The sequence below is a fragment of the Pelobates fuscus genome, chromosome 5 (assembly GCF_036172605.1).
Source record: "Pelobates fuscus isolate aPelFus1 chromosome 5, aPelFus1.pri, whole genome shotgun sequence".
NCBI classification, from domain to species: Eukaryota; Metazoa; Chordata; class Amphibia; order Anura; family Pelobatidae; genus Pelobates; species Pelobates fuscus.
In genome coordinates, this window is record NC_086321.1 from 138,313,661 (window position 1) to 138,340,596 (window position 26,936).

General features: G+C 38.0%; 1 protein-coding gene across 1 annotated transcript; it reads left to right on the plus strand.

The window, feature by feature from the left end:
- The first annotated feature begins 21,710 nt into the window (after positions 1 to 21,710).
- Positions 21,711 to 24,971, plus strand: FZD10 (frizzled class receptor 10). The gene has a single exon (XM_063454343.1). It carries the CDS (start codon positions 22,260 to 22,262, stop codon positions 24,012 to 24,014), a length of 1,755 nt encoding a protein of 584 aa, XP_063310413.1. The 5' UTR covers positions 21,711 to 22,259; the 3' UTR covers positions 24,015 to 24,971.
- Positions 24,972 to 26,936: the final 1,965 nt, after the last annotated feature.

Sequence of the window (26,936 nt, forward strand, 5' to 3'; positions counted from 1 at the left end):
TTAATAAAAGTCTGAAAAGACTGTGTCAGATCAGAGAGTCTGTGTCTGCCAGTGACATCTGTGTGTTTGTCATTGAGTGTGTGTGTGTGTGTGTGTCTGTCAGTGCGTATCTGCCAGTATGTGTCTGTTGGGGAATGTGTGTGTGTCCAATCAGCGAGTCTGTGTCTGTCAGTGACGTCTGTGTGTTTGTCATTGAGTGTGTGTGTGCCTGTCAGAGTGTGTGCTTAAAGGGACACTATAGGCACCCAGACCACTTCAGCTCATTAAAGTGGTCTGGGTGCAGTGTCCCACTCTCCTTTAACCCTGCAATAATTACCTTAAGGGGTTAACTCCTTCCGGGTGTTTAGGCGACCAAAAGTTAGTCGCCTAACTGATGCTGGACGTCCTCATGCTGTGCATCTGCTAAAACCCCATAGGAAAGAATTGATACAATGCTTTCCTATAGGGAAGCCTAATGCAAGCGCGGAGGAGCCTGACCCAGTGCTGAGGAACATCAGCACTGGGTTTAGGTAAGTGACTGAAGGAGTTTTAACCCCTTCCGTGCCGAGTGGGGATGGGGAGCACAAGGGAGGGGGGCACTAAAGGAAACTGCAGTGCCAGGAAAACTTTACTGGCACTATAGTATCACTTTAAAAGGAGTAGGAAAATGTGGTGTCTAAAAAGGAAGGGGTGGGTTCTTATTCAGGAAGTGGTGCGGCCTTGACCGGTAGGGGTGGGGCAAATTTAGATTGGGGGGGGTGTCCAGGTTTAGTCATGCCTAGGGCAGCACAAAACCAAAATACACCACTGTATATAGTATTGTATATAGTATAGTATATAACTTGTTCTAACAAATTTCTTAATCTCTTAATAACTAAAATGAGTTATAAAATGTCCATGTCATTTCCAAACAATATAACATAGAAAATTAATTTCACTAGACATATATGGTGAATGTTTTTTAAATGTTTAGACCAAACCTTTGGTTTAATTACATTTAGTTTTCCAGGTCTCTTTTAAAAATAACATCCACATAAAACAAATTATTTGCAAACAATACAAATATTAACAAGCTGGAAATCCAGATGACTGACAAGAGGAAAGACTAGTTTTTGGCAAGTCTTCATAATTCTCAATTTAGTAAATGAACACCATGATATGTCTTCATAATACACTCGGGATGCTCTGTGTATATTTTTCCCTATAATGTCTATTTTGTAATTTCCACAGATATTGCAATTCACAGCCTTGCACGTTTATACTGTTATACAATTACCATAGAAGATCATAAAGGCCTTTCATTTGTATAACATTTTCTTTATAAACACACAACCTTCATAGATATGGTACTTTCACACGTGTGTCAGGTGTGTCCAGGTACACCCTAATGAAGGACTCAATTGCTCTCACTGTCCCCATTTAAACAAACACTCCAAGCACCTAACCCAGTGATGGCGAACCTATGGCACGCGTGCCACAGGTGGCACGCCGGGCCCTTTCTGTGGGCACGCGGCCATAGGTTTGCCAATAATGCAGAGTAGGCGCCTGCCTGCCCGAAACGGCAGGCGCCTACTCTGCTTCCGGGTCGGGAGGCAGGGGAGGGATCTTTGCAGCAGCTCCCCTGTCCTCCCGCGAGCAAGCTGTGTGGAGCGTTGCCGCGCGTTACCATGGCAACGCTCCACACAGCATCGCGCAGGAGGACAGGGGAGCTGCTGCAAAGATCCCTCTCCTGCCTCCCAACCCGGAAGACTGCTTGCCACCACCGGACCACCAGGGAGGGCTGTGTCCCCCCCTTCCTTCATTAGAGGTAAGGAGGAAGGGGGGGACTAATTTAATATACTTTTTTTTTTATTTTTTATTACTTAAATACCCCCCCATACAGCACCCCTACCCCCCCCACACAGCACCCCCTACCCCCCCACACACAGTACCCCTACCCCCCCACACAGCACCCCTACCCCCCATACAGCACCCCTACCCCCCACAGCACCCCTACCCCCCATACAGCACCCCTACCCCCATACAGCACCCCTACCCCCATACAGCACCCCAACCCCCCCACACAGTACCCTACCCCCCACACAGTACCCCTACCCCCCACACACAGCACCCCTACCCCCCACACACACAGTACCCCTACCCCCCACACACACAGTACCCCTACCCCCCATACAGCACCCCTACCCCCATACAGCACCCCAACCCCCCCACACAGTACCCTACCCCCCACACAGTACCCCTACCCCCCACACACAGCACCCCTACCCCCCACACACACAGTACCCCTACCCCCCACACACACAGTACCCCTACCCCCCCACAACCCAGCCCTCTTACCCCCCTCCACACAGCACCTCCCCTACCCCCCACCCACAGCACCCCTATCCCCCAGCATCCCTCCCCTCCCCCACACCCAGCATCCCATCCCTCCCCCACACCCAGCATCCCATCCCTCCCCCACACCCAGCTTCCCTCCCCTCCCCTACACCCAGCATCGCTCCCCACCCCTACCCCCATACACAGCACCCCTACCCCCCCCCACACAGCAGCCCTACCCCCCACATAGCACCCCTACTCCCCACAGCACAGCACCCCTACCCCTGCACAGCAGCCGTACCCCCCACACAGCACAGCACCCCTGTCTAACACACACACCACCTCTCATACACACAGCACCCCTCACACACACACACCACCCCTCAAACACACCCCCTCACACACACACAGCACCCCTCATACACACACACAGCACACACAGAAACCCTCAGACACACACAGCACCCCTCAATGCCCCTTAAACTACACCCCTCAATGCAGTATGTGTGTGTATTCAGCAGTCTGTGTGTGTGCGTGTGTGTATTCAGCAGTCTGTGTGCGTGTGTGTGTATTCAGCAGTCTGTGTGTGTGTGTGTATTCAGCAGTCTGTGTGTGTGTACTCAGCGGACTGTGTGTATGTATTCAGCAGTCTGTGTATGTGTACTTAGCAGTCTCTGTGTGTACTCAGCAGTCTGTCTGTATGTGTATTCAGCAGACTGTGTGTGTGTGTGTATTCAGCAGTCTCTGTATTCAGCAGTCTTGTGTGTGTATATTCAGCAGACTGTGTGTATGTATTCTGCAGTCTCTGTATTCAGCAGTCTTGTGTGTGTATATTCAGCAGACTGTGTGTATGTATTCAGCAGTCTCTGTGTGTATGTATTGCATTTGTTGGAGATACTAATAAATATAAGCTTAATTTGATCTATTTATATCATTATTTAAAATTTGTATTATTGAACTCTCTGCTGTTGTGTTCTTTTAAAACAAAAGTTGTTAATTAGTTCGGACAACAGTACGAGTTGTTTTTTCTAAACTTAAACCTCAGTATTGAGGTTTAATTGCCGTGTTGGCACTTTAAGGAAAAAAAAGTTGGCATGTATTGCGGTTTGGGCACTCGGGCTCAAAAAGGTTCGCCATCACTGACCTAACCCCTACAGTCCACTGTAGTGGTCATAGAGCCAGAAGTGTCCTGGCGCACTCCAATGGTAAGCTCATCCAAGTCACCTCCTCTCCTTTCAACAGCACTGCAGTAGAAGGGCCAGACTCAAGTTGAAGAGAATATATAACTTCTGCTTTATTGTAAAAATAAATTAATAAACAAAGAATATATATAAAATGTTGCTATGTCTGGTCCTACATGTTTCGTCCCAAAGGACTTCCTCAGGGACCTTCAAAACGTGTAAAGCAACCAAATAAGTAATATCCAAGCTAAATGGCAATCACAATAGAAAAAGGAGAGGAGGTGACTTGTATTAGCCCCACATCTACATCAGGGGAGGCACCATAATGCAATTAATGTCCTTTGCCTAGTGCTGTATAGTTAACTGGATTTTCTTGCAGGAGAGGATTCGAAGTCGGGACACAGGTAAGTTGTCATACAATTGTTAAACTACTTACCATTGGATGGCACAGGGAACTCCTGGTGTCATAACCATTGCAGTGTGATCATAGTGATTTGAATATTCCTTTAAGTCCCTCCCTTTACTTATTTGATTGTAAAAAAAAAAAAAAAGCTCAACCCCCTGTCAAAAGATTAATATTATCATGTATCTTTATAAATAATGTTTAAATAGTTTAGCTGTGTTTTAGATAGCTTGGCGAATAGAAATGACCCTTATGGTGGTCGAATTGTAAAATAAATATTCCCCTTATTATTAAAAAAAAAAATATTGTGCTGTACACACCTATGGTTACTTATTCCTCATTATGGATTTCACTGATTTTTACTGACTAGAGAATAGATTTGTAAATTTACATAGATTAAAAACTGCATCTGTCCTTCTCTGGCCACCACAACTCTCTTTTATAGATAACTCTTTGGATAAACCCCTTTTTGAAAAGTTGACAAAAACTCTGTTTAAAAGGAAAGCTTTTGAAGATGGTAATCCCAAGCCTCTTCCAGGCTTGGATTGTTGGATAGCCTACATTATAGTTCCAAAGAGATGCTCTAGTGTATATGCATCTTTTTTGGTTTTTTATTTCCTTATCCGATTTCATTGGAGTCACAATGTAGATTCATTTTTTTTTACCTGGTGACATCTCTTTATATATTTAGATTGCAAATTGTTCATACCTGCAAATATTTATCATGCATTTGTTATATCTATATATATTCAATTTATATCTCCTGTACATTTTTGCAGCAGAAACAGTGTCACAAGGAATGATGTTGCTGCAGGTGTAATTTATTTTTGTCCACACTTTATGTTGAGTAGCACTTTTCCTGGCTTACAACCTTATGACTTTAATTATAGCCCTTCCTGAGAGCTCAGCTTGGAAGAAAACTCCATACATTTTAATTGGTGGCTAATGTACACCGAGGTGACCAAATCAAGGCAGCTGTTCATGCATTTTACATTGACCTCAGCAGGGTTGCAGGTACCAGGGGACACTACTGAGTGTCCTGAGCAACTTAGATCCATGGTGATTTTAGTTTACCTGGTGTTACAACTTGAGAATGATCACAATTTAAGTTCTCTTTAAGTATTATTAATGAATACACAGCTTCTGTTTATATATATATATATATATATATAATGCTCTTCTTTCATTTGTTACTTAAAATAATTTATTTAGCAGCAATTGATAGCGGTTATACTTCATATGAGGTTTCATTAAAGAGGTTCAACCCTTTATATACTAGAGGCTTGTTCATTGTTCATAAACTGCTGTTTATGTTGCTGACAATTAAATAGTTAACAAATAATAAATAAATGACTTGGAGATTACTTGGGACACACTTAAATATAATCCTTTAGTTGGTAACTATAAAAATAATTACTGACAAAGAGATATTTGTTTTGCATAAATGCATTATAGTCTCACCCAGAAACTCTGCACTGAAATACATGTTACTGTTGAACTGGAAAGAAAAGAAAATAGATTTGTATTTATTGGGTATTTCTGTATAGTCTAAGAAACTTTATTTGTAAGTCAACATATATTACAATTAAATGCTTCTTACAGAAAGTACATTCTAGTCCAGGGGTGGCCAGGCAGTAGATCTTCAGCTGTTGCAGAACTCCAATTCTCATTGTGCTCAGCCAGTCCTCTTGCTGCTGGTTTAGCAACATCCAGTCTATTTTGTACCTGGTTAGTTAAAGGGTTATAAAGGACCAATGGTAGATAGAGGGTTAAATAAAATATGAGCTATGTGTAAAATGGTTAAATGAAAGATTGCACATGGTTTATCAATGGTAGACAGTGGGTTAAATGAAAGATGAAAAATAGAATAATATTCTTTCACCAATGATAAGTATTCTCACAGCTTACTAGCCTAGTACCAATGTATTGACAGTTATTAGGCCTGTACCAGATAAGTACACAAACGTAACATGTTGCTTAGCCGGAATATTATCTTCCTCTATGAAAGAGAAAAGTGGGTTTTCAGAAATGATGGACATTGCTCCCATGCTTGCAACGAAATAGAAAAAAAGGAAGAATGAAAAAGGATACAGTATCTTTATAAGTTAAGGGAGAAGGGATAATAAATTGTGAACAGTGAAAAGGCTAATGTGCTGTGGAGAGAGGGAGTTTAATCTAATTTAGTTGGAGGGTGTCTGTCTGCGGCATTGTTTTTGGGAGTGTGGGAAGAGAGGAGAGAAGCTGCCCCAGTGAATGGTTCCTCCTGAGCCAGAAGCAGTGGGGAGTCCCTAAGACTCCACTGATCCAAAGCCAGCCTATGAAAGGGGGATTAAAGAAATGTTCTGATTTGCAATTCACACTAATGCACCCCGCAGAACCTTTGGTAATATTTCAAGCCACATTTCAAGGGAAGCACCATTAAAGTGACCAACTAAACTGTTTGAGAAGCTAAAACTGTGTAGCCTAAGCACCCATAAAATGACCTCTGTGTCTCACATCCAAGACATTGTGTGTCCCCTTCAGTCACATCAAGAACAGAATCCGTACTAAATGTAAGAGTTACCATCCTGTATATAGTTGAATACATTTCTACCTAAAAGAAACACTCATGCAATTTCTTTTAATAAATATACACACTTATTTTAATCGGAAACTGCATGGGAAAAAGTTAAAGTATAACAATTACAGGGACATCTAAAATTATAGGACCATTAAAGGCACCTAGACCACTTCATCTCAATGAAGTGGTCTGCCTGCAGTTGTACTTTAGTTTTAACCCTGCAATATAAAAAAAAAGTTTCTAAACTGCAATTTTAAATACAGGGCTGGATTAATATCCCATTGGGTCTGGTGCTGATAATTATGATGGGCCTAATTACAGAATCATATTGGCCAAACACAATAAAACAGCCATACCTCATAAGTATCGTGTCTAGTGAAGGTGGTGCTGGAGGAAACTCATAGGAATACAAATACTCACTGCTAATCTCTCACTTGCATTTCTCAAACAAACCCATATCCACAAACACTGACGTTGGTGGGGTAAAAGGAGGTGGGCCAATCGTGCAAAGCACATCATTGGCACCGTCAAAAGGATGAGTGTCGGTCGAAAAACTTTGTACAGATTATTGAACAGCACAACACACAAAAAAATAATACAGTTTTAAATTTTACCAGGCTACATAAAATCACCTATTTTAGCAAACATATTTTAGTAACACCATATGGCCATATTGTGTTAAACCCACCACTACGTCAAAGTACCCCAATATCTGTAGGTCCTACACTAATTCCAACATGGGAGATTAACATGCCAACTTTAACCCCTTCCCGACCTCGGACATGCAGGATACGTCCGACAAAAAACGGCAGTTAATGACCGCGGTCGTATCCTGCACGTCCACGGCGAAAATGACTCGGGTACTCACTTGGACCAGCGATCCATGGCGATCCGAGATCCTAACATTTGTGTTCAGCGAAGTCTCCCAAGTAAAACAGTATTCCAAATGTACAGGTTTTAGGGTGCCTTGGAAAGAGACACGGTCAATGTAGGGCTTGCCCATTTCAGTTTGCCAGATTGGTTTGCTGGGTCTATGTTGCCTTTTGAGACCATATGGTAGCCTAGGAATGTGAAATAACCCCATCAAAGCATACCATTTGCAAATGTTGACAACCCAGTGTATTCAAAATGGGGTATGTTCAATCTTTTGTAGTAGTCACAAACGATGGTCAAAATTAGCGTTTTTTTATTAGTTTTTTGCATTTTTTTAAAAACAAAAACTGCACTTTTACTGGTGATGTCATTGTTGTGATACATTTTCCTGTTTTGAAAAGTCTCCTGAGTATAATAGTACCCCCCATTGTACTGGTTTTATAGTGTTTTAGAAAGTTATTGGGTAAAATATAAGGCTTGCCCATTTCATTTTTTCATTGACATTTGCCAATTGGCTATGTTGCCTTTGAGACCTTATGGTAGCCCAGGAATAAGAATTACCCCTATGATGGCATCTACACAATTTTCAAAGTAGACAACCCACGGTATTGCAAATAGAGTATGTCCAGTTTTTTCTAGTAGCCACTCAGTCACAAACACTGGCCAAAGTAAGCATTCATATTCATATTTTGCATTTTTCACACACAAACAAATATAAATGCTAACTTTGGCCAGTGTTTGTGACTAAGTGGCTACAATAAAAGACTGGACATACACCATTTTGAATACCCTGTGCTGCCTACTTTTTAAAATGGCCCGTCATGGTGGGGTTTATTTTCATTTTATTTTCATTTCTGGGCTGCCATGCAACATTGGCAAATCTGGCAAATAACAGAAATTGGCAAATCTTATGTTTGACCCTGTAACTTTCCAAATCACCATAAACCCTATTCTTGAGGGGTACTGTCATACCCGTGAGACATTACTCTACACAAAGATGAGTGTTTTATAGTAGTAAAGTGTATTATACTGATAATATCATCGGTGAAATGGCAGTTTATTTGTAAAAGATGCACACAAAAAAACAAATATAAACGCTAATTTTGGCCAAGGTTTGTGATTAAGTGGCTACTAAAAAAGAGTGGACATACCCCTTTTGAATACCGTGGGTTGTCTACTTTAACAAAATATATAGTTTGATTGGTGTAAATTACATTGGCCGGCTTAACAAATGTCCCAAATAGGACGTGGGTGCATGATGACCAGCTGTGAAAATTCCAAGTTGGAAAACTGGAATGAGCACCCTCCAAATAAGGTATTTTAGCCTTTAGAGAAACCGATACACTTATCCATAGGGGGGTATCACTGTACTCAGGAGATGTTGCCAAACACATATTGGGGTGTTCTTTGGCAGTAACCCTTAAAGTTTTCAGTACATGTATTCTTAAATTGCTATGTGTGTCAAAAAAAAATCATAATTATTTTAATTTTTTTTATTTGTCATAGATTGGCGGTAAAATGGTTGCATGAAAAGAGCATGAAAAGAGTCAAAATACCCCAGGTTTAATACCGTAGGTTGTCTTCTTTTAAAAAAAAATAAAAATGTGAAGGGTTATTCAGGGATCCCTGACAGATATAAGTGTTACAATGTAACTTTCTGAAAAAAGAATTTTGATAATAGCAAAGTGCTACTTGTTGCCCTATAACTTTCCAAAAAAAAACATGTTAACATTGGGTATTCCTAAACTCAGGACAAAATTTATGAACTATTTAGCCTGGGTGTTTATTGGTGGTTGAAGATGCGTAACAGATTTTTGGGGGTCAAAGTTAGAAAAAGTGTGTTTTTTAAATTTTTTCATAATATTTTATCATTTGTTTTATAGTAAATTATATGATGATGAAAATAATGGTATCTAAGAAAGACCATTTAATGGCTAGAAAAACAGTATATAATATGTGTGGGTACAGTAAATGAGTATGAGGAAAATTACAGCTAAACACAAACACCACAGAAATGTAAAAACAGCCCTGGTCCTTAACGGTAAGAAAACTGAAAAGCGGTTTGGTCACTAAGGAGTTAATGTGCATGCTTAACCCCTTCCGGACGGAGTCAATAGTGCACGTTCTGATCAAAACAAAACGTAAACAAAAACTGGAATTTGCGCTATATGTCTGTTCACCCGTAGTTCCCCTCTTTCATATTATATGCACCCACACTTATTATATATCATTTTGTTCAGGAGAAACAGGGCTTTAATTTGTCATTAACTATTCATATATGGAACATAATTCATTATGAATAAAATTTAAAAAAATGTGAGAAAATAAGATTTTATTTTAAATTTGGATTTCCGTCTGACATTTTAGCTGTGAATGTCATAATACTGTTAGGTTTTACTGCACAAAAATGCACATATTTGTAATCAGCGATGTCTCACGAGTACAACAGTATCCCCCATTAACAGGTTTTATGGTGTTTTGGAAAGTTACAGGGTCAAATATAGAACGTTCCATTTTCAAATAGAAATTTGCCAGATTGGTAATGTTACCTTTGAGATGGTGTGGTAGCCCAGCAATGAGAATTACCCTCATAATGGCATACCATTTGAAAAAGTAGACAACCAAAGGTATTGAAAGTGGGGTATGTTTAGTCTTTTTAGTAGCCACTTAGTCACAAACGCTGGCCAAAGTTAGCGTTCATATTTGTTTTTGTGTTAAAAAAGCAAAAAACGAATATTTGGCCAGTCTTTGTGACTAAGTGGCTACTAAGAAAGACTGGACATACCACACTTGCAATACCTTGGGTTGTCTACTTTTGCAAATGGTATGCCATCATGGGGTAATTCTCATTCCTGGGCTACCATACGCTCTCAAAGGCAACATAACCAATCTGGCAAATTTCAATGTCAAAAAAATGAAATGCAAGCCTTATATGTGACTCTCTAACTTTCCAAAACACCATGAAACCTGTACATGGGGGGTACTGTTATTCTCGGGAGACTTCACTAAACACAAATATTAGTGTTTTAAACAGTAAAACATATTACAACAATAATATAGTCCATAAAAGTGCTGTTCGTTTGTAAAAAAATGCAAAAAACTTCACTTTTACTTAAAATATCATCGTTGTAATACAATTTACCAATTTGAAACACTAATATTTGAGTTCAGCGAAGTCTCCCGAGTAAAACAGTACCCCCCATGTACAGGTTTTATGTTGTCTTGGAGAGTTACAGGGTCAAATATAGTGCTTGCGAATTAAATTCTCTGCACTTTCTCCCTGTGTTGTCAGGTATGTCAATCAAATTTTAATTAATCAAATCACCTAATTATGTTAAACGATTACTTAAATATACACGTAGAATTTTAATATATATGCATTTATAGGTATTTAAATTCCACGTGTATACTAATGTAATCTTTTATGTAATTATATGTATTTATCTATATATATATATTTGCGGTTATTTGCATTTTATATATAGATATATATATATAGAATGTCATTCTAAGTGTATTTTGTTACCAATATATATATATATATTAATAACAAAATACAGTTAGAATGAAATTACATATGTATATATAATTTATATTAAATTTTGTTTCAATATTTTATTTATTAATTTTATTATTTTATTTATTATTGTAATTATACGTATTTATAAATATAATATATGTGTATATATCTATTATATATATAATATATGTATATTATATATATGTAACGTCATTCTAAGTGTATTTTAATACTAATATATGTACTTATATTAGTATTAAAATACACTATGTATGATGTTAAATATATATAATATACATATATATATTATATATATAATATATATACATATATTATATATATATATAAATATATTTATTTTATTTTTAAACATGTTTAATATTTTTTTTTTACAGATCCCACAAGCAGGGGGACTGTCTGATATTTTAGGCCCACATGGCCCCCGTGGGCCTGATTTGCCGTGGGGGGGCTGCCTGGGCTGTGAGGCAGTCCTCCCAAAGCGGAGCACCGGGAAGGTAAGTAACCCGGGCGCTCCAGGGCTCAAAGCCGTTACGGCGTTCTATGCCGCCGCAACGGCTTTAAAGCCCACTTAAAGCGTGACGGCATAGAACGTCGTAACGGTGTTAAGGGGTTAAACTGCCTCCAGAGACTCTCCCCAACTCATGCCCACCTGTGGCACTTCAAAAAAGGGCACCTGTAGTGGATGGGTGGGGTGGTGAGCCCAATAGGAATCTGGTCTGTATTCCAAATCTACACAGAAAAAAAAAAGGGAATTGGGGGAACACTCCAAACAAGTCCGTGGTGCTGCTGTAAAGACCAAAATACATACAAAATATAGATTAGGGAACATTGCACATACACATGCGTAAAGAAAAATACAGTTTTCAATTTAACAAAGTTAATTCAAATCAACTAAACAGTTTACAGTTTTGTAACCCTATATCCCTCCTAAGTTCCCATACATGTGAAGAGTAGCAAAAAAAAAAAAGTAAAACAAAATATATATTTATTTATTTTTAAACCTATAGTGACTGTCTTCCTAACAGCCATTGGTGACGTTTACCCTGTGAGAACCAAGTCAGACTCTGTTGTCAATTAAATGCTGCTCCTAGAGAGCAATTGATTGACATTGTGCAGCGATTTGCTGTTCATGCGCACTAGACCTCCCCTTCCCCCCAATGCTTCCCTATGGAGAAGCATTGGATTAGCTGAGATCATCAGTCTTGCTGATCACAGTCAGGGCAGTGGAGTGGCCTTTGTAAGACCAACATGCCGAGGAAGTATAGGTAAGTAAATCTCAATTTTTAAACACGAAAGGGATGCCAAAATGAATTAAAACCATAGCATTAGTATATATATTTGTATTCCTGAAGCTATAGTGTTTTTTACCAGCAGATCCAGTAAGACATTTGTACCTATGAGGGATCAGCCCGAATCTAGTTTTCTTCTGACGTGCTTTCGTCATTGAAAGCTTTTTAGGCAACGCTGTTGTGCACTGTCTAAGAGAAATTATTGTTCTTTATATACAGTGTTATAAATCGCTACGGAATCTGTTGGTGCTATCTAAATGGCGATAATAATAATAATAATAACCAAGGATCAAAAAAATTAAACTTTTTCACATAGTAATGAAATATTCATTTTAAGGTAGGTTACAATATTGCACAACGAACTGGAAATTGACAGATAGTATTTTATTGTATTTAATTCAGGTATACTAATAATGCAGTGCTTCTATTGAAACTGATAAAATAAAAAATATTAAAATGTATTACTACTCTGTCTTTAAACCGAATAAAGACTTCACACAGTTAACTCTCACATAATTTTACAGGAGCCGCACATTTCTCTTTAAAATTTCCTAAAGGCGAAAAATGTCATTTTCAAAGTGTGATCAGCTAATTACCACGTAATTTTCATTCCAACTGGGTTATTCATTAGAGTGAGAATCCAAAGTTAATTCCAAGTAAATTGAACATGTAAGGTCAAAATAACCGAACAAGAAAAAAATCTGTAAGTCAGCTATGCTTTTTTTGGTTCGGTTACTCTGGTCCTACATTTGAAATTGACTTGAAATTGACTTTTAATTTTTATTTTAGTAATTAACCTGGTATATGTGTTTATGTCATTCATTCATATATTTGGAGCATAAACAATGGCAGGTCAAATTATAACAACTTTGTGCCGTTTTTGAATATTAAACATCGTCTGTATCCAGTAGTTTATCCATTAAACTACACTTTATGTGTCTGTTTTGTTAACTACTTCTTTGTTAACTACGTCTTGCACTATGTTTTTTTATTGAGCAAATAAGTAATATACGAAATATACAGCATCCAAAATAAATGTACAGTAAACTTATTATAAGATCAAAAGTACATTGCAGGCCTTGTAGTATAATTATCTTAGTGCTTCTGGTTTAAAATGAGACTGTGATATAGCTAACAAAAAAAGGGTACGAACACCTCCCCTTAAGGAGCAAGTAAGGGACCTAATGTGGTCTGGAGCCGTTTGTGAAACTAACTATGGAGACAGCATAGTTTGAAATTCTGGATAAACATGTTTGTTTACTACTTGTAGCCAACCAATACACGTCCTCTGTGTTTTCTCTGTTTACTTCTGCTGTTCCATTCCATCATGCCAAGGCACGATGAATGACAGTCAGTTCCTAGCTAGCTTTGGCACAGGGCACGCATACCCAGCATTTGACACACAATAAACTTGGATGTATACCACACTTCTCCATGCTATACTCATTCACATGGTAATAGAGTATAATGTAAAAACTCCAAGTACGAAAGCAAATATTATTGATATTTAATCTTAAAGTGAGTTGATCTACATCAAGGACTTGAGGGCAGTAACAGAATACAATACTTTTGGGATTTTGTAATTACAGGGGGAAAATTCTTAAAAGCACTATAGTCACCAAAACAAATTTAGCTTAATGAAACAGTTTTGGTGTATAGATCATGCCACTGCAGTTTCACTGCTCAATTCTCTGCCATTTAGGAGTTAAATCACTTTGTTTATGAACCCTAGTCACACCTCCCTACATGTGACGTGCACAGCCTTCATAAACACTTCCTGTAAAGTGAAATCTAATGTTTAGCCTTCCTTTATTGCCAGTTCTTTTTAATTTAGATTTTATTATCCCCTGCTGTGTTAATAGCTTGCTAGACCCTGCAAGAGCCTCTTGTATGTGATTAAAGTTCAATTTACAGAACAAGAGATAAAATTTTAAGATAAATTACATCTGAAAGTAAAGGCAGTTTTTTTTCATGTAGGCTGTGTCAATCAGAGCCAGACGAGGTGAGACAAGGGCTGCATAAACAGAAACAAAGTGATTTAACTCCTAAATGGCAGTGAATTGAGCAGTGAAACCTGAGAGGCATGATCTATACACTAAAACTGCTTCATTAAGCTAAAGTTGTCTAGGTGACTACAGTGTCCCTTTAACATTGTTAAATTCATTCTTAAAACTACTAGTATACCAATGCTTGCCAATGTTTTGGCATTCATATAGTTTCATAGATTTGGCATTTAAAAGCGTATGGTAGTTTAAAGGCACATTTTAGGCACCAGAATCACTAAATCTCATTGAAGTAAAAGTAGAAGTGGCATTAACTATTTAATGTGCAACAATTTTGAATGGTTTCACATTGAAGGATAGACCATGAATGCCTGCAGCCTAGCCCCTCTCTGCAGTTTGAGCCAATGCTTCCTCATTAGCCAGACCAGTGACAAGTGACTGTGATATGTGATATGCTAAGAGTGTCAGCTCACAACCTCTCATTAGATTGTAACAGTTGGTATGGTTAATGCTGAGTTACACTTCACATTAGCCATACCTAGAATGAAGGGGAGTGGGGGAGCCATAGGCACCAAGAGACCCTGATTTAGTGTTTAATCAATTGAAAACATGTTTAACATTGAACAGTGGGATGGCATTAAGGAACTACTGACATCATAACCCCTTGAATGAGAGAAAGTGGTCATGGTGCTTACAGTGTCCCTGTAAGAATGTCTTGCATGCAATTCAGCACTGTGATAATCAACTACATTTACACTGGTATATCTGGCAGATTTAATTTCTAAACCCAATCCTAAAAAGCCATGCACCAATTGTAGCAACCAGATGTGATTTTCTTCAGACAATTGTTTATGTTATCATAAAAAGTTCAGCAGAAATGAACCCATGCACATCTGATCCAAATATACCTCTATTCCAGGTGTTCAAAGTGCAATAATTCAGATGTACCTAGCTTGAAAGTAGTAAGTGGGTACATTGTACTGTGAACACCTGGAATTGAGCACGTTTGGGAAAAGACTGCTGGAGTTCTGTTACTTATTTTTGTTATGATCATACACTTAGTTATGTCACATTCCCTAGTCAACAACTTTTTGATGAAGTCAACTTTATTGGTCAGTTTAATGGGCCTAAGTACTTGTTGGTCACCCAGTACAAGCATAGTATTTATGGTTTTGGAGCTTGGGACTTTAAATCATGCTAGAACATAGGATATTTTTTTTAGTTAGTATTTGCACCTGCCTAGGAAACCACTTGCATTCATTAGCTGTGAACTAGAACTTCCATTATACTCAGTCGGTCTGTAGACCAAACTCTGTCATTGCACATGCAATGGACTATAAACCTTATTATAGGGCTTGGGAGGATATAATGGTTCTTCAGATAGTGAATCATAATCTCCCAGCAGATATGTGTGTTGCTCACATCTTCAGGCCAACCCGTTTTGACTAAAATTGAATCACTGGAGTTACTCACTAAATTGTTAATTGTAGCAATTTATACCTGATCTGAAAAACTGAGACAAAAATATCTAAACTGGAAAATTTCTCCATCTTGGGTAAAGCAAAGCTAGGGTATTATTGCCGAAGTTTTGCAACTAGGATTTAGGATTAAATTCACTGAAATCCACATAGTGAAGAGCTCTAATATGTATTTTTATTAAAATAATATAAAACTTAGTGACTAAAAAAAGTGGTTGTGCTGATTTATAAATTGTCACACTATAAGGGAGAGGTCGCCTATACAGAATGGACAAGACTGCTATTACAGAGCTATGTGGATTAGCTCTAAAAATCTAATTTTAGGATTATTTTTCGATTATATTAAGTTTTTACACTATTGTGTGATATATTCATATATATGTATTATTATTATTATTATTATTATTAAAGGTCCACATAGGAAACCATTGTTACTGCACTGTAAGATAAGAGATTTTTACAAGTTATAGAAGTGGCACTAATACGCACTGTTACACTTTATAATGTATAAGCATCTCTGCAACTGTTTGAAGTGGCACTACAAACATCTCTGCTATTAAGTGGCACAATAAGCTGTGTTGCACTTTATTGTTCACATATATATATATATGCGCGCTACACTATGTTTTGTCAAATTAATATAAAACATTATGTTAAAAAAAAAAAAGTATCCACTTAGGCTTAACTCAAAAAATATTAACTTTCCAGAGGAGGTAAAGTTTACCATTTGCCATGTCTTTCTCTAGTGATAACCTTGTATATACACAGTCAGTTTTCATGTCTTCTCAAACACAACAGACAGCAGTTTGTTCATGCATAGGCTTGTGTCTGGATACAACTGACACACCCCTTTTGCACGCCTACAACTACCTATGTATTTGCACCTAAATGAAAAGGGAATACAGGCAATACTGACCATAACTCAGAGGTGATTACATGGGGTTAGTGACTTCTGATGGTTAGAAATAGTCAAACATTTAAAAAAAAAAAAATGAAATGCTGTCTTATTTGTAGTAGCATTAATTTGACTAAAGCTAATATGCAGTGAAGCGATGATAATTGTTATTTAATCTGGTCATTAAAGTATCCAAGTTCATAGACATTATTTAGAGCTTGGAAGTAACGTAACTGCTGCACATTCAACAGTTTGTTTTGCAATTTGAGATGCTATATATTTACGGTTTTTGGCAGTTTTAATTAACTAGTAACTTTACAAAACCATGAATTATTGTCTTTTCCAGGGTTGAAATGTCAACATATTTCATCTTCAGAGATTGTGTTCTTCTTTCCATCCTAAAAAAAAACCAAAAACATAGCTTAAAGTTGATATAAAGAATGCATGCATATTTATCATAACAATGTTGATTTTATTGGAGTAGGGAACGTTAAAGGGAATCTCCAGTGCCAGGAAAACGATCCGTTTTCCTGGCACTGGAGGGTCCCTCTCCCTCCCACCCCCCAATCCCCGGTTACTGAAGGGGTGAAAACCCCTTCAGTCACTTACCTGAGGCAGCAGCGATGTCCCTCACCGCTGTCTCCTCCTCCGCGCCGCTCCTCCTCTTCATTGCGTCGGCCGGTGGGCGAGACTGATCCCGCCCACCGGCCGAGGAGACCTAATGCCGCGCATGTGCATTACGTCTCCCCATAGGAAAGTATTGATTAATAATTTCAATGCTTTCCTATGGGGAAATGAGCGACGCTGGAGGTCCTCACACAGCGTGTGGACGTCCAGCGACGCTCTAGCACAGAAAACCTGTGCTATGAAGCAGGAAGTGCCCTCTAGTTGCTGTCTAGTAGACAGCCACTAGAGGTGGAGTTAACCCTGCAAGGTAATTATTGCAGTTTATAAAAAACTGCAATAATTACACTTGCAAGGTTAAGAGTAGTGGGAGTTGGCACCCAGACCACTCCAATGGGCAGAAGTGGTCTGGGTGCCTGGAGTGTCCCTTTAACTATTTGAGTGCCAGGGCATGGCCATTGCCACAAGAAAGTTAAGATCTGCCTTGATTTATGCTGTTTTTGTATTATGCCTACAAAATATTTAGCTATGTTTTAAATTTTTACATCCCTCATCAAATATTCAGTTTGTGAAATATTTCTCTTATTGAAAATGTTTTTTTTTTTCCGGGGCCTAGAGGTATAAACATTTAATGGCATTTCTTCAAATATTTATTGCTGGGGGTAGTGGATCTATCTTTAAAGAAAGCAATGGACTTATTACAAAATCCTGTTTAATTACAAAGTTTCACATTAAAAAAAGTAAATCTTCAGACTGGAAGTGTATAGGTCTAATAAAATTTCCCATTAATCTAAACATATCGCTATTCCCACAACGATGCAAAAGCTTTTCTTTTTCCTCTTTCATCCATGCTTAAATATGTAAATAAAATGTCCAAAGTCATTCTTCAAAGAAGACAAAGGAAAAAAATAGAGACAAGCATAAAATTCCTCCCAATTCTCTATAACATTTGCCAGAGGGGGGTGACAGGCTGCAGCCAAGACTAGCAGCAGGGAGTCAGGCTGCTGCACACAAAGTCTAGTCTTAAACCTCACACGTAAGAAGAAGAAAAAAAACAAATAAAATGAAATATCATTCTATTTGAGTTCATCAAAATGCCCCTTTCTTCATTGATGAGATCCATTGGCCAGTTCATTGTATCTCGAAATAATGCCTTTATTTAAGAAATTGAGTAGCAGGGAGCATGTCTTGTTTTCTAAACAGGAAAACTGGAAAACAAATAAAAATGTCTTGCTCTACCTGGTTTATACTGAAATATCTACTGTGAGAACAAAAAAAAAGTACACGACAACGATATTATTCATGAAACATCACATGAGAATGCAAAAGACAAGAAAAAAAATTCAGGTATTTCTTTGAGAGTTCTAGGCTGCATTGAACAGGGTTTGGAGACCATTAGCATTAAAAGTTATAATTTTATATATTTGGTTTATTTCAATGTTTTTTTAGGGTTGATTTAAAAGTACATGTTAAAAATAACGATTGTTTGGTTTAAAGAAATAAAGACATTTAAATGTGTGTTGTTTGTTTGTTTGTTTGTGTTGCTTTCAAAGCTATCATTATGTCCCAGAATCTGTTGCATCAATACAAAATTCCTCCAAATCAAAGTAACCTGTGTAAAGACTGATGGATAATTAAGATAATCTTGTTGAGTTGGTTTGACTACAAATGCAGGTCTTTGAATAACTAAATCTGATGCTGCTTGACCTGCTGATGTAGCTGATATGAGTGTTTGCAATTTGATTGGGATCTACTACAAGGGCACCAGGATGGGATGGTCTTTATATTTTTGTAACCACTGTCACCATCTCTCCTAGTTTCAGATGGAAACAGACACTTAGATTGTGTCCTTTACATTGTATTGCTTGTGTCCATTACATTGATGTATGAAAAACCAACAGCTTTCCTCATGGATGGGTTATCAGAGAAAGCTTTGGTGTTTTTTAAAATAAGCTTTTGTCAAATGAGCAAACCTTCTACCCCTAACACTTCTTTTTGATTTTGAGACTATATTATTCTGTAGTACTCTTCAATTGAGAGATTTTTTTTTTTTTATTCTTTTAAAGACTCATGATAGATGATGCCACTTCCTGAGAGCAAGTGACCATAGGAGACCTTTAATTTAACCCTTTTCCTGGAGGTGTCATGCTGGCTTCAAGGTATTAAAAAGCTGAAATCCATTCTGTTTGTCATGGGAAACCTTTCAGGACTTTTCAATAGAGAAAACAGAGCTAGAACACAGCTGATAGGATTAATATCCATTCATAAACCTTCTTTTTTTAGGTCATCCAATAATTCAATAGTTATTTCTCTATTATACACAAACTTTGCACCAATAGCTAGTCCTTTATTGCCGCCATCACCCAACTTGCTAAAAAAATAAATAAAAAGGGATTAATGCTCCTTTGAGTTTGAATTAAAAGAGAGAAAATATATTCTGGATATAAAAGTTTTTTTTTTGTTATATAACCTGCAGTTAGAATTCGACTGGTATTTACTGTGTCAGCCAGCTGCTAAACAATTATCCATGTCAATTTATTTGTTTAATAATTCGTTTTAAAAGACTGTATAACTTGTTAATTATAATAGAAAACTCTACACTTCTCTATGTATTTCACACATGTTGACAATGCTTTGATCTGATTTTAAGGCTTGATAAAAATACTATGCGACCAAATTGTTGTGAAAAGCTGTTGTAACACAGCGATTCTGTTTAGAGTCTTTTGTTGTAACTGTCATTTTGGACTTTAGCATATGACTGTGTGCAACCTCTAATGGTCTTCATCACTAAAACAAATCATACCTCCTCCCAACATACAAACAGACACAAACTGTCTGTGCGGTAAAATATATCTTAGAACATTTAATATACATGTTGATTTTTTTATTATTTTTTGCATACAGTATAAGAGTTTTTTTTTATTATTTGATAATGTAACTTTTTTTTTAATAAAAATATTATATAATAAGTAATATATGTCTATTTATTAAACTGGGAATTTGAGAGAACCAAGAAGAGAGTTGAACATTTTTAGGTCAAAATTTCTGTATTGGAGAAATTCTCCAACTACTCTCAAATGTTTTGGATTCAATTTTGCACTTTATGCGTTAAAGTTCCACAATTCCAACTTTAGCAAATAAACTCCTGCAAGGTATTATATGGCTTGTGTACCTAGTAGTCTGTCTTCCTTTCTGGGAAAGTTTCCTTTTGTTTAATTATAGCCAAAGTCCTTTAGAAAGGAATCTCGCCACCTTGTTTTCCAGTAAAATGTGTTTGCCATCATTTACATGTTTGCTTTTAATTGTCCATTATACAGCGCTGCAACATATGTTGGTGCTTTATAAAAAACATATTAAGACTATAGTATATAAAGTGGGAGGTCATCCACCAGCCTTCCAGCTGGATTATTTTATTTTTCTGGCAGAGTGCTAGTTGGAGATAACAGTTTATTCGTTTGAAACTCAGCACATCAAAAAGCCTGGCAGCAGGGGGCCCTGCTCTATATATAATTAACATTATGGTTGTAATTTATACAAATCTCTAGCGTTCGTGGGAGAAAAACCATAAATTTTTTTTAGTTGCCTACATACATAGATGTGTATAGATATTATATCTACTACATGTAACCCTAAAGGTTTATTCGATAAACCAAGAATTTTTGAGAATTCGCAAGTGACATTTATATTTCAGACGAAAACATATTGGCTAAAAAATAAGCTAAATTTGGAGAGGTGTTTTTCCCCCCACTTTCATTATTTTGTAATACAATTGGCAATTTCTTTGTCAACAGACTTGGGGTATTCACTAAACACAGAATTTTAGTGAATTTAATCCAAAAGACAAAACTGAGGCAAAAATGATAATCAGGGATATTTTAAACTCAACTATAGTCACAGGTTGGCTATTTTAGCCTCCATTTTGTCACTCTTATTTAATTAACTAAAATGTGGCGTTTTAGGGAATAACCTCAACTAGTTTGAAGTTTCAATAAACAGAATATGTGTTAACTAATGTAATTGCCAGTACCTGAGCCATATATGACCACAGATATTTTTCACTGCATCACTTTTATGAGATTAGAGGGATTTATGGTCAGATTGTGTACTGATGTTGGTAGTTGAGAGCAATTTTGAAAATGTTTGCATCTTGCAGAGCTTGAGGTCATTTGTAAACAATGGGTGCTTGTGTAAAAACCATTGATCACAGAGTATAGATGTAGCTATAAACAGCACTGCTTTTTGTACACCCTGTACAAACACAAACAGAGACAAAAGAGCTTCAAAAGCCAAGTGAATTGTTTACAAACAATTAAAGTCTCCTACCTCTCCCCTCCCCACTCACTTCCTACCTGCACTTAAAACAGATTACTTTGTAGCCCCTTTTACAACTTTCACAGCATTTGCAGGAGGAGGGAAAAAGGAGAAAGTGCAGGAGGGGTCCTTTGGTGGATGACTGCAGGCGTTCCGACCCATTGCAAAGTAATCAACGTGTCAGCTTCACCTTTCTTATGCAAAGTAGATGTCGTATGAAAGGCGGATCTCCAACCGTGTTTTTTTTTTTTTTTTTCTATATCCCGGGACACAGCCCCCAAAACAGCTGCTGAAACGCCAGAGAGCAGAGTGAGGGGGGAGTGTCTGCAGTTCCACACAGGCTGCAAGCGTGAAGAGATCTCAGAACGTTGGGAAATTAGAGCACACTCGCATGGAACAGACAGGAGGAGGAAAGACAGCTCTCAAGATTCCAGCCAAGGCTATCAACAGCAGGTTATTCCTGGGGCATGTGCAATGAGCAGCGACAGATACCTGTGGGGGAGACAGTGACCGGTGGACAATTATTTCCAGGATACAAAGTCCAGGACAAAGTGGGGCTGACCATTCCTGGTACATTATTACCCCGTGTCTGCTGCAACTTTGCTGTTGCTTCTGTGTGTTCCTATGCAGCTGAACCATGTCTGTCTGCTAGCACAAGCAGGTTTTATCTGTGAACAGAAACTGCCTTGGGGTTGATCCATTTGAAGGGAGTTATGCAGCTCTGACTTCCGTCTCAGTCACACTGCATTAAAGCCTCAGCCTGTGTGACTAAACTTTAAAGGACACTTCCCCTCTGAGCTGCAGATATGGATGTTACGGGACAGCTCTGCAAATCTGCTCTGGCTCTGCTGCTTGGGGTGTGCATGTGTTTAGGGATAAGCTCCATAGACACGGATAGGACTGGTGACGGGAAATGTCAGCACATAGAAATCCCTATGTGCAAGGATATTGGTTACAACATGACCAGAATGCCCAATCTGATGGGGCATGAGAATCAGAAGGAGGCAGCCATCCAGCTCCATGAGTTTGCTCCACTGGTGGAGTATGGCTGTCACAGCCATCTGAAGTTCTTCCTGTGCTCACTTTATGCTCCAATGTGCACTGAGCAAGTTTCCACCCCTATCCCAGCCTGCAGGGTGATGTGTGAGCAGGCCAGGGTCAAGTGTTCCCCTATTATGGAACAGTTTAACTTCAAGTGGCCAGACTCTTTGGACTGTAGCAAACTACCCAACAAGAATGACCCCAACTATCTGTGCATGGAAGCCCCTAACAATGGTTCTGATGAGGCGCCCAGGGGATCAAGCATACTGCCTCCAATATTTCGCCCGCAAAGACCCAACAGTGGCCAAGATCTCCAGCCTAAAGAGATCCACAGCAGAACAAACTGTGAGAACTCTGGAAAGTTTCACCATGTTGAGAAAAGTGCATCTTGTGCCCCTTTGTGCACATCTGGAGTTGATGTCTACTGGAGCAAGGAGGACAAGCAGTTTGCCTTTATTTGGATTGCTATTTGGTCCATGCTGTGCTTCTTCTCCAGCGCTTTCACAGTACTGACCTTTCTCATAGACCCCCAGCGTTTCAAGTACCCTGAAAGGCCCATCATCTTCCTATCCATGTGTTACTGTGTCTATTCTTTGGGATACATCATTCGCCTTTTTGTTGGAGCTGACAGTATTGCCTGTGACAGGGACAGTGGTCAGCTCTATGTTATCCAAGAAGGTCTGGAGAGCACAGGGTGCACAATAGTCTTTCTTATACTCTACTATTTTGGTATGGCGAGTTCATTGTGGTGGGTGATTTTAACCTTAACATGGTTTCTAGCTGCCGGAAAGAAGTGGGGCCATGAAGCCATTGAAGCAAACAGTAGTTATTTCCACCTGGCCGCCTGGGCTATCCCAGCTGTGAAGACCATTATGATCCTAGTGATGAGAAGGGTGGCAGGAGATGAGTTAACAGGGGTTTGCTATGTAGGAAGCATGGACGTTAATGCTCTTACTGGGTTTGTGCTCATCCCCTTAGCCTGTTATCTCATCATAGGGACCTCTTTTATCTTGTCTGGATTTGTCGCTCTTTTCCACATCAGGAAAGTGATGAAAACTGGTGGTGAGAACACAGACAAACTGGAGAAACTTATGGTGAGGATAGGAGTATTCTCTGTCTTGTACACTGTACCTGCCACATGTGTCATAGCCTGTTACTTCTATGAACGACTAAATATGGAGTACTGGAAAATTCTAGCCACACAAGACAAATGCAAGCTAAACAACCAAACTAAGGTTTTGGACTGCACCATGGCTAACTCTATACCAGCAGTAGAAATTTTCATGGTGAAAATATTTATGCTCTTAGTGGTGGGCATCACTAGTGGCATGTGGATATGGACCTCTAAAACTGTACAATCCTGGCAGAATGTTTTTAGTAAGAGATTAAAGAAAAGGAACAGACGAAAACCTGCCAGCGTCATCACAGCAAGTACAGGGATCTACAAAAAAACACAACAGCCACAAAAAATCCACCATGGGAAGTATGAGTCTGCCTTACCCTCTCCGACCTGTGTATAAACACAATTTTAAAAAAGACACTTTTGTTATACACACTTTTAAAACCGAACCAGAATTATTTTTTTGTATAATGCACCATAGCATAGAAAGACAGCGGATAAAAAATGATCACTTTGCAAAATATTAAATAAGAAAACAAAGGTTAATTTTTCTGGTGATATAGGACCTTTTACTAAGGGTCTACTTCTTGTACTAATCTGTGGTCAGATGTATAATCCCATTTAAATTGATCCAATGTACTTGTAAGTAAACTGGATCAGCCACTGTCACCTTGTGTTTTTTAAGTATGCACAAGTATCAGTTAAAGTAATAGGCGGAAAAACAATGGTTCCCAGGCCCTTGTTAGTTTGCGGTGTCCAACGTGTAAAGGGAGTTTTAAGTCTAGCATTAGCCTGAGGGCCACTGCTCAGACCAAGATTATAATAATCTGACAGGTGATCATTTGGGAAGAAAAAAAAAACAGTTTCCAAAATTGAAAAAAATATATGTTTTGTTAACTGTTTGGGTACTAGAGAGCTAGTTCAGGCAGTCTCTGTTATAGAAACAGTGCATTAATATAGTACTGTGTGAAAAACTGCAAATGGGAAATAATGTGCAATATCTCCTCTTTTTCTTTTAAAGAAGACTACAAAAGCTTTCCATTCAAGAGAACTACTTCTAGTCTTACTTTGTTGCTTTTTTATGGAAATCAGGCCAAATGTTATACACTGGGACTGTTTAGTTAAAAAGGGAGATGGATCAATTGAAAGGGTTTATTGACTCTTTCTATTGTGAAACAAATTCTACTCTGGAATAGATCAAACAGCACTAGATACTGCAAAGGGAAACTTTTGTACTGTGTATCGCTCTTTCGCTGTGCTGAACAAGCACAGTTCTGTTGTATATATTTGTAATATATGATTATTTTTAATGCCTTACTGTTTTATTAAGAAAATAAAAAATGATATTTAGTTTCTATGTGTTTGTGAATTTACATTTTTTTTTTAAAAGCACTGCAGAGTAAACTTTAAATTAAGTGACATTCTTGTGCTAGCTTTTAGGATATAATTAAGGGGACAAGGGCATTAAATTAACTTAATTCCTGAAAATATAACGGAATAAAAACAGTTAAACAGTTAACTATTTACCCTCCAGAATTGCATTCAGAGGTTTAGTCTATAAACAATGAGCTGGGGTGAGTTGACAAGTGACCTGTAAAAGTTAGGCCGAAACAGACAATTTGAAAAAAATACACAACTCCACCTTAGTTTAACTGTTTAGTAAACAGACCCCAGCTCATATTGTTTTAAAATCTTTTGCCATGATGTTTATAACCAACTACTCCCTACAATTGTTGTTTTTCAAAGTTTTAGTTTGTACCTCAGAGGTTAAAGATGATCTGCCTTCCAAAATTGGAAACTATATAAAGGATGGATTTTGAGTAATAGGGCAGGAAACTCTACCTGATAACATATGACATGGATAGACTGTTAAAGTGGTAATCTGCTCTTTTATTATATCTGCTTTCAAAGCCTGTGAATCATAAAACCAATCTTTGGACAGATCTCTCAACTGTGAAGTCTTTTCAAAGGCCATATCCCCAAAAAAAAGATAAATGACCCATTCTCTGCTATACTGCACAACAAATAGATCTCACAAGAAATATTCATTAAAAAGCAATTTGTAGTGAGCGATTTGCAAAATTCAAGGTAAAATAGGCAGCATGGAAGAAATTGTAGATTTGTGTAAAAACTTTTTTAGCGTAAATTTTAAATGCCAGTTTTTAAGTAACAACAACTTGTTGTTTAGTAAGTATACCTCTGTATCATGTTGGAAACAATGAAAATATTGTGTTTATTGTTTTTTTTTTTTTTTTTCATTTTTACCTGCAACTTTTGTGATAATATTAACTTTATTGAATATTATTGGAAAATCTAAATGTTGTGCAGTCTGGATTGTATTGTAATTTATTTTACAACATAGAAAAATACAGTTTTCTCACTGGAATTGTATCTAATAGACTAAGAACTCGGAAAGACATAAAAAAAATATAACTTTTTATACAAAACAGAATTAGATGAAAGATGACATTTTCATTAAAAATATTTATAAATTTATATAATCCCCCGCCCCTCCCCCCCCCCCCCCCACACACACACATACACTGCCAATTATGTGTATCTAGAGAGCATGAAAAACATCTTAAATAGTTTATACATTTTCATTTTCTAGGTTTTTGCCAAAGGGTATCTCTTTGTTATTTCACCCGTATGTTAAAGTGCTAAATTGTTCTCAGACAGTCTGTAGGGGCGTGGGCTCTCTGGGAGTGGCTCAGAAGATATCTGTCTTCATCAGAGAGATTGCTCTGACATGCCCAGGCATTGATATAGCTGATTATCCTTTACTCTTTCAGTGCCAATGGAATGCAAGACAATATAATACATACCCTCTAGCACTACAAGGGTTAAACGGCTTTGCTTTTGCAAAATAAATGAGTAGAAGTGAATGTTTTTGTCAGCCCTGATCCAACCATTTCCTTGTGTATCTAGCACATGATGTCATTGATAACTGATACAATGCCCTCCGTTTATCTCGCTGCACTGCATATAGGCTGATGTTTTGTGTGCAGCTCTGAAAATTCCAGCAGCTAATCCTGTTCGATTTCATCTTGGTTGAGGCAATAGGAGGGTATTTTCCTAAGCCAGAAATGTTCAAAGAGAGCCTTCGAAATAAGCACAGACCCTCGCATCTTGAAATAAAATCTGGAAGACTATATCCAATTTATCAGATCCGCCACGGGCTTTAGCCCAAAGCAGCCAGAATCTATGCAAATGTTCTCACAGAACTTTGTTTTCATGTCCCTTTCTTGAAACTGTGCATTGTGACACTGATCACACTGTAATGATGGGATTGCTACCTCAAACCTTTTACCATTGTTTAACT

Excerpts from the sequence above, each read along its gene's own strand:
- FZD10 (XM_063454343.1), top strand. The coding sequence starts at position 22,260 with ATGGATGTTACGGGACAGCTCTGCAAATCTGCTCTGGCTCTGCTGCTT.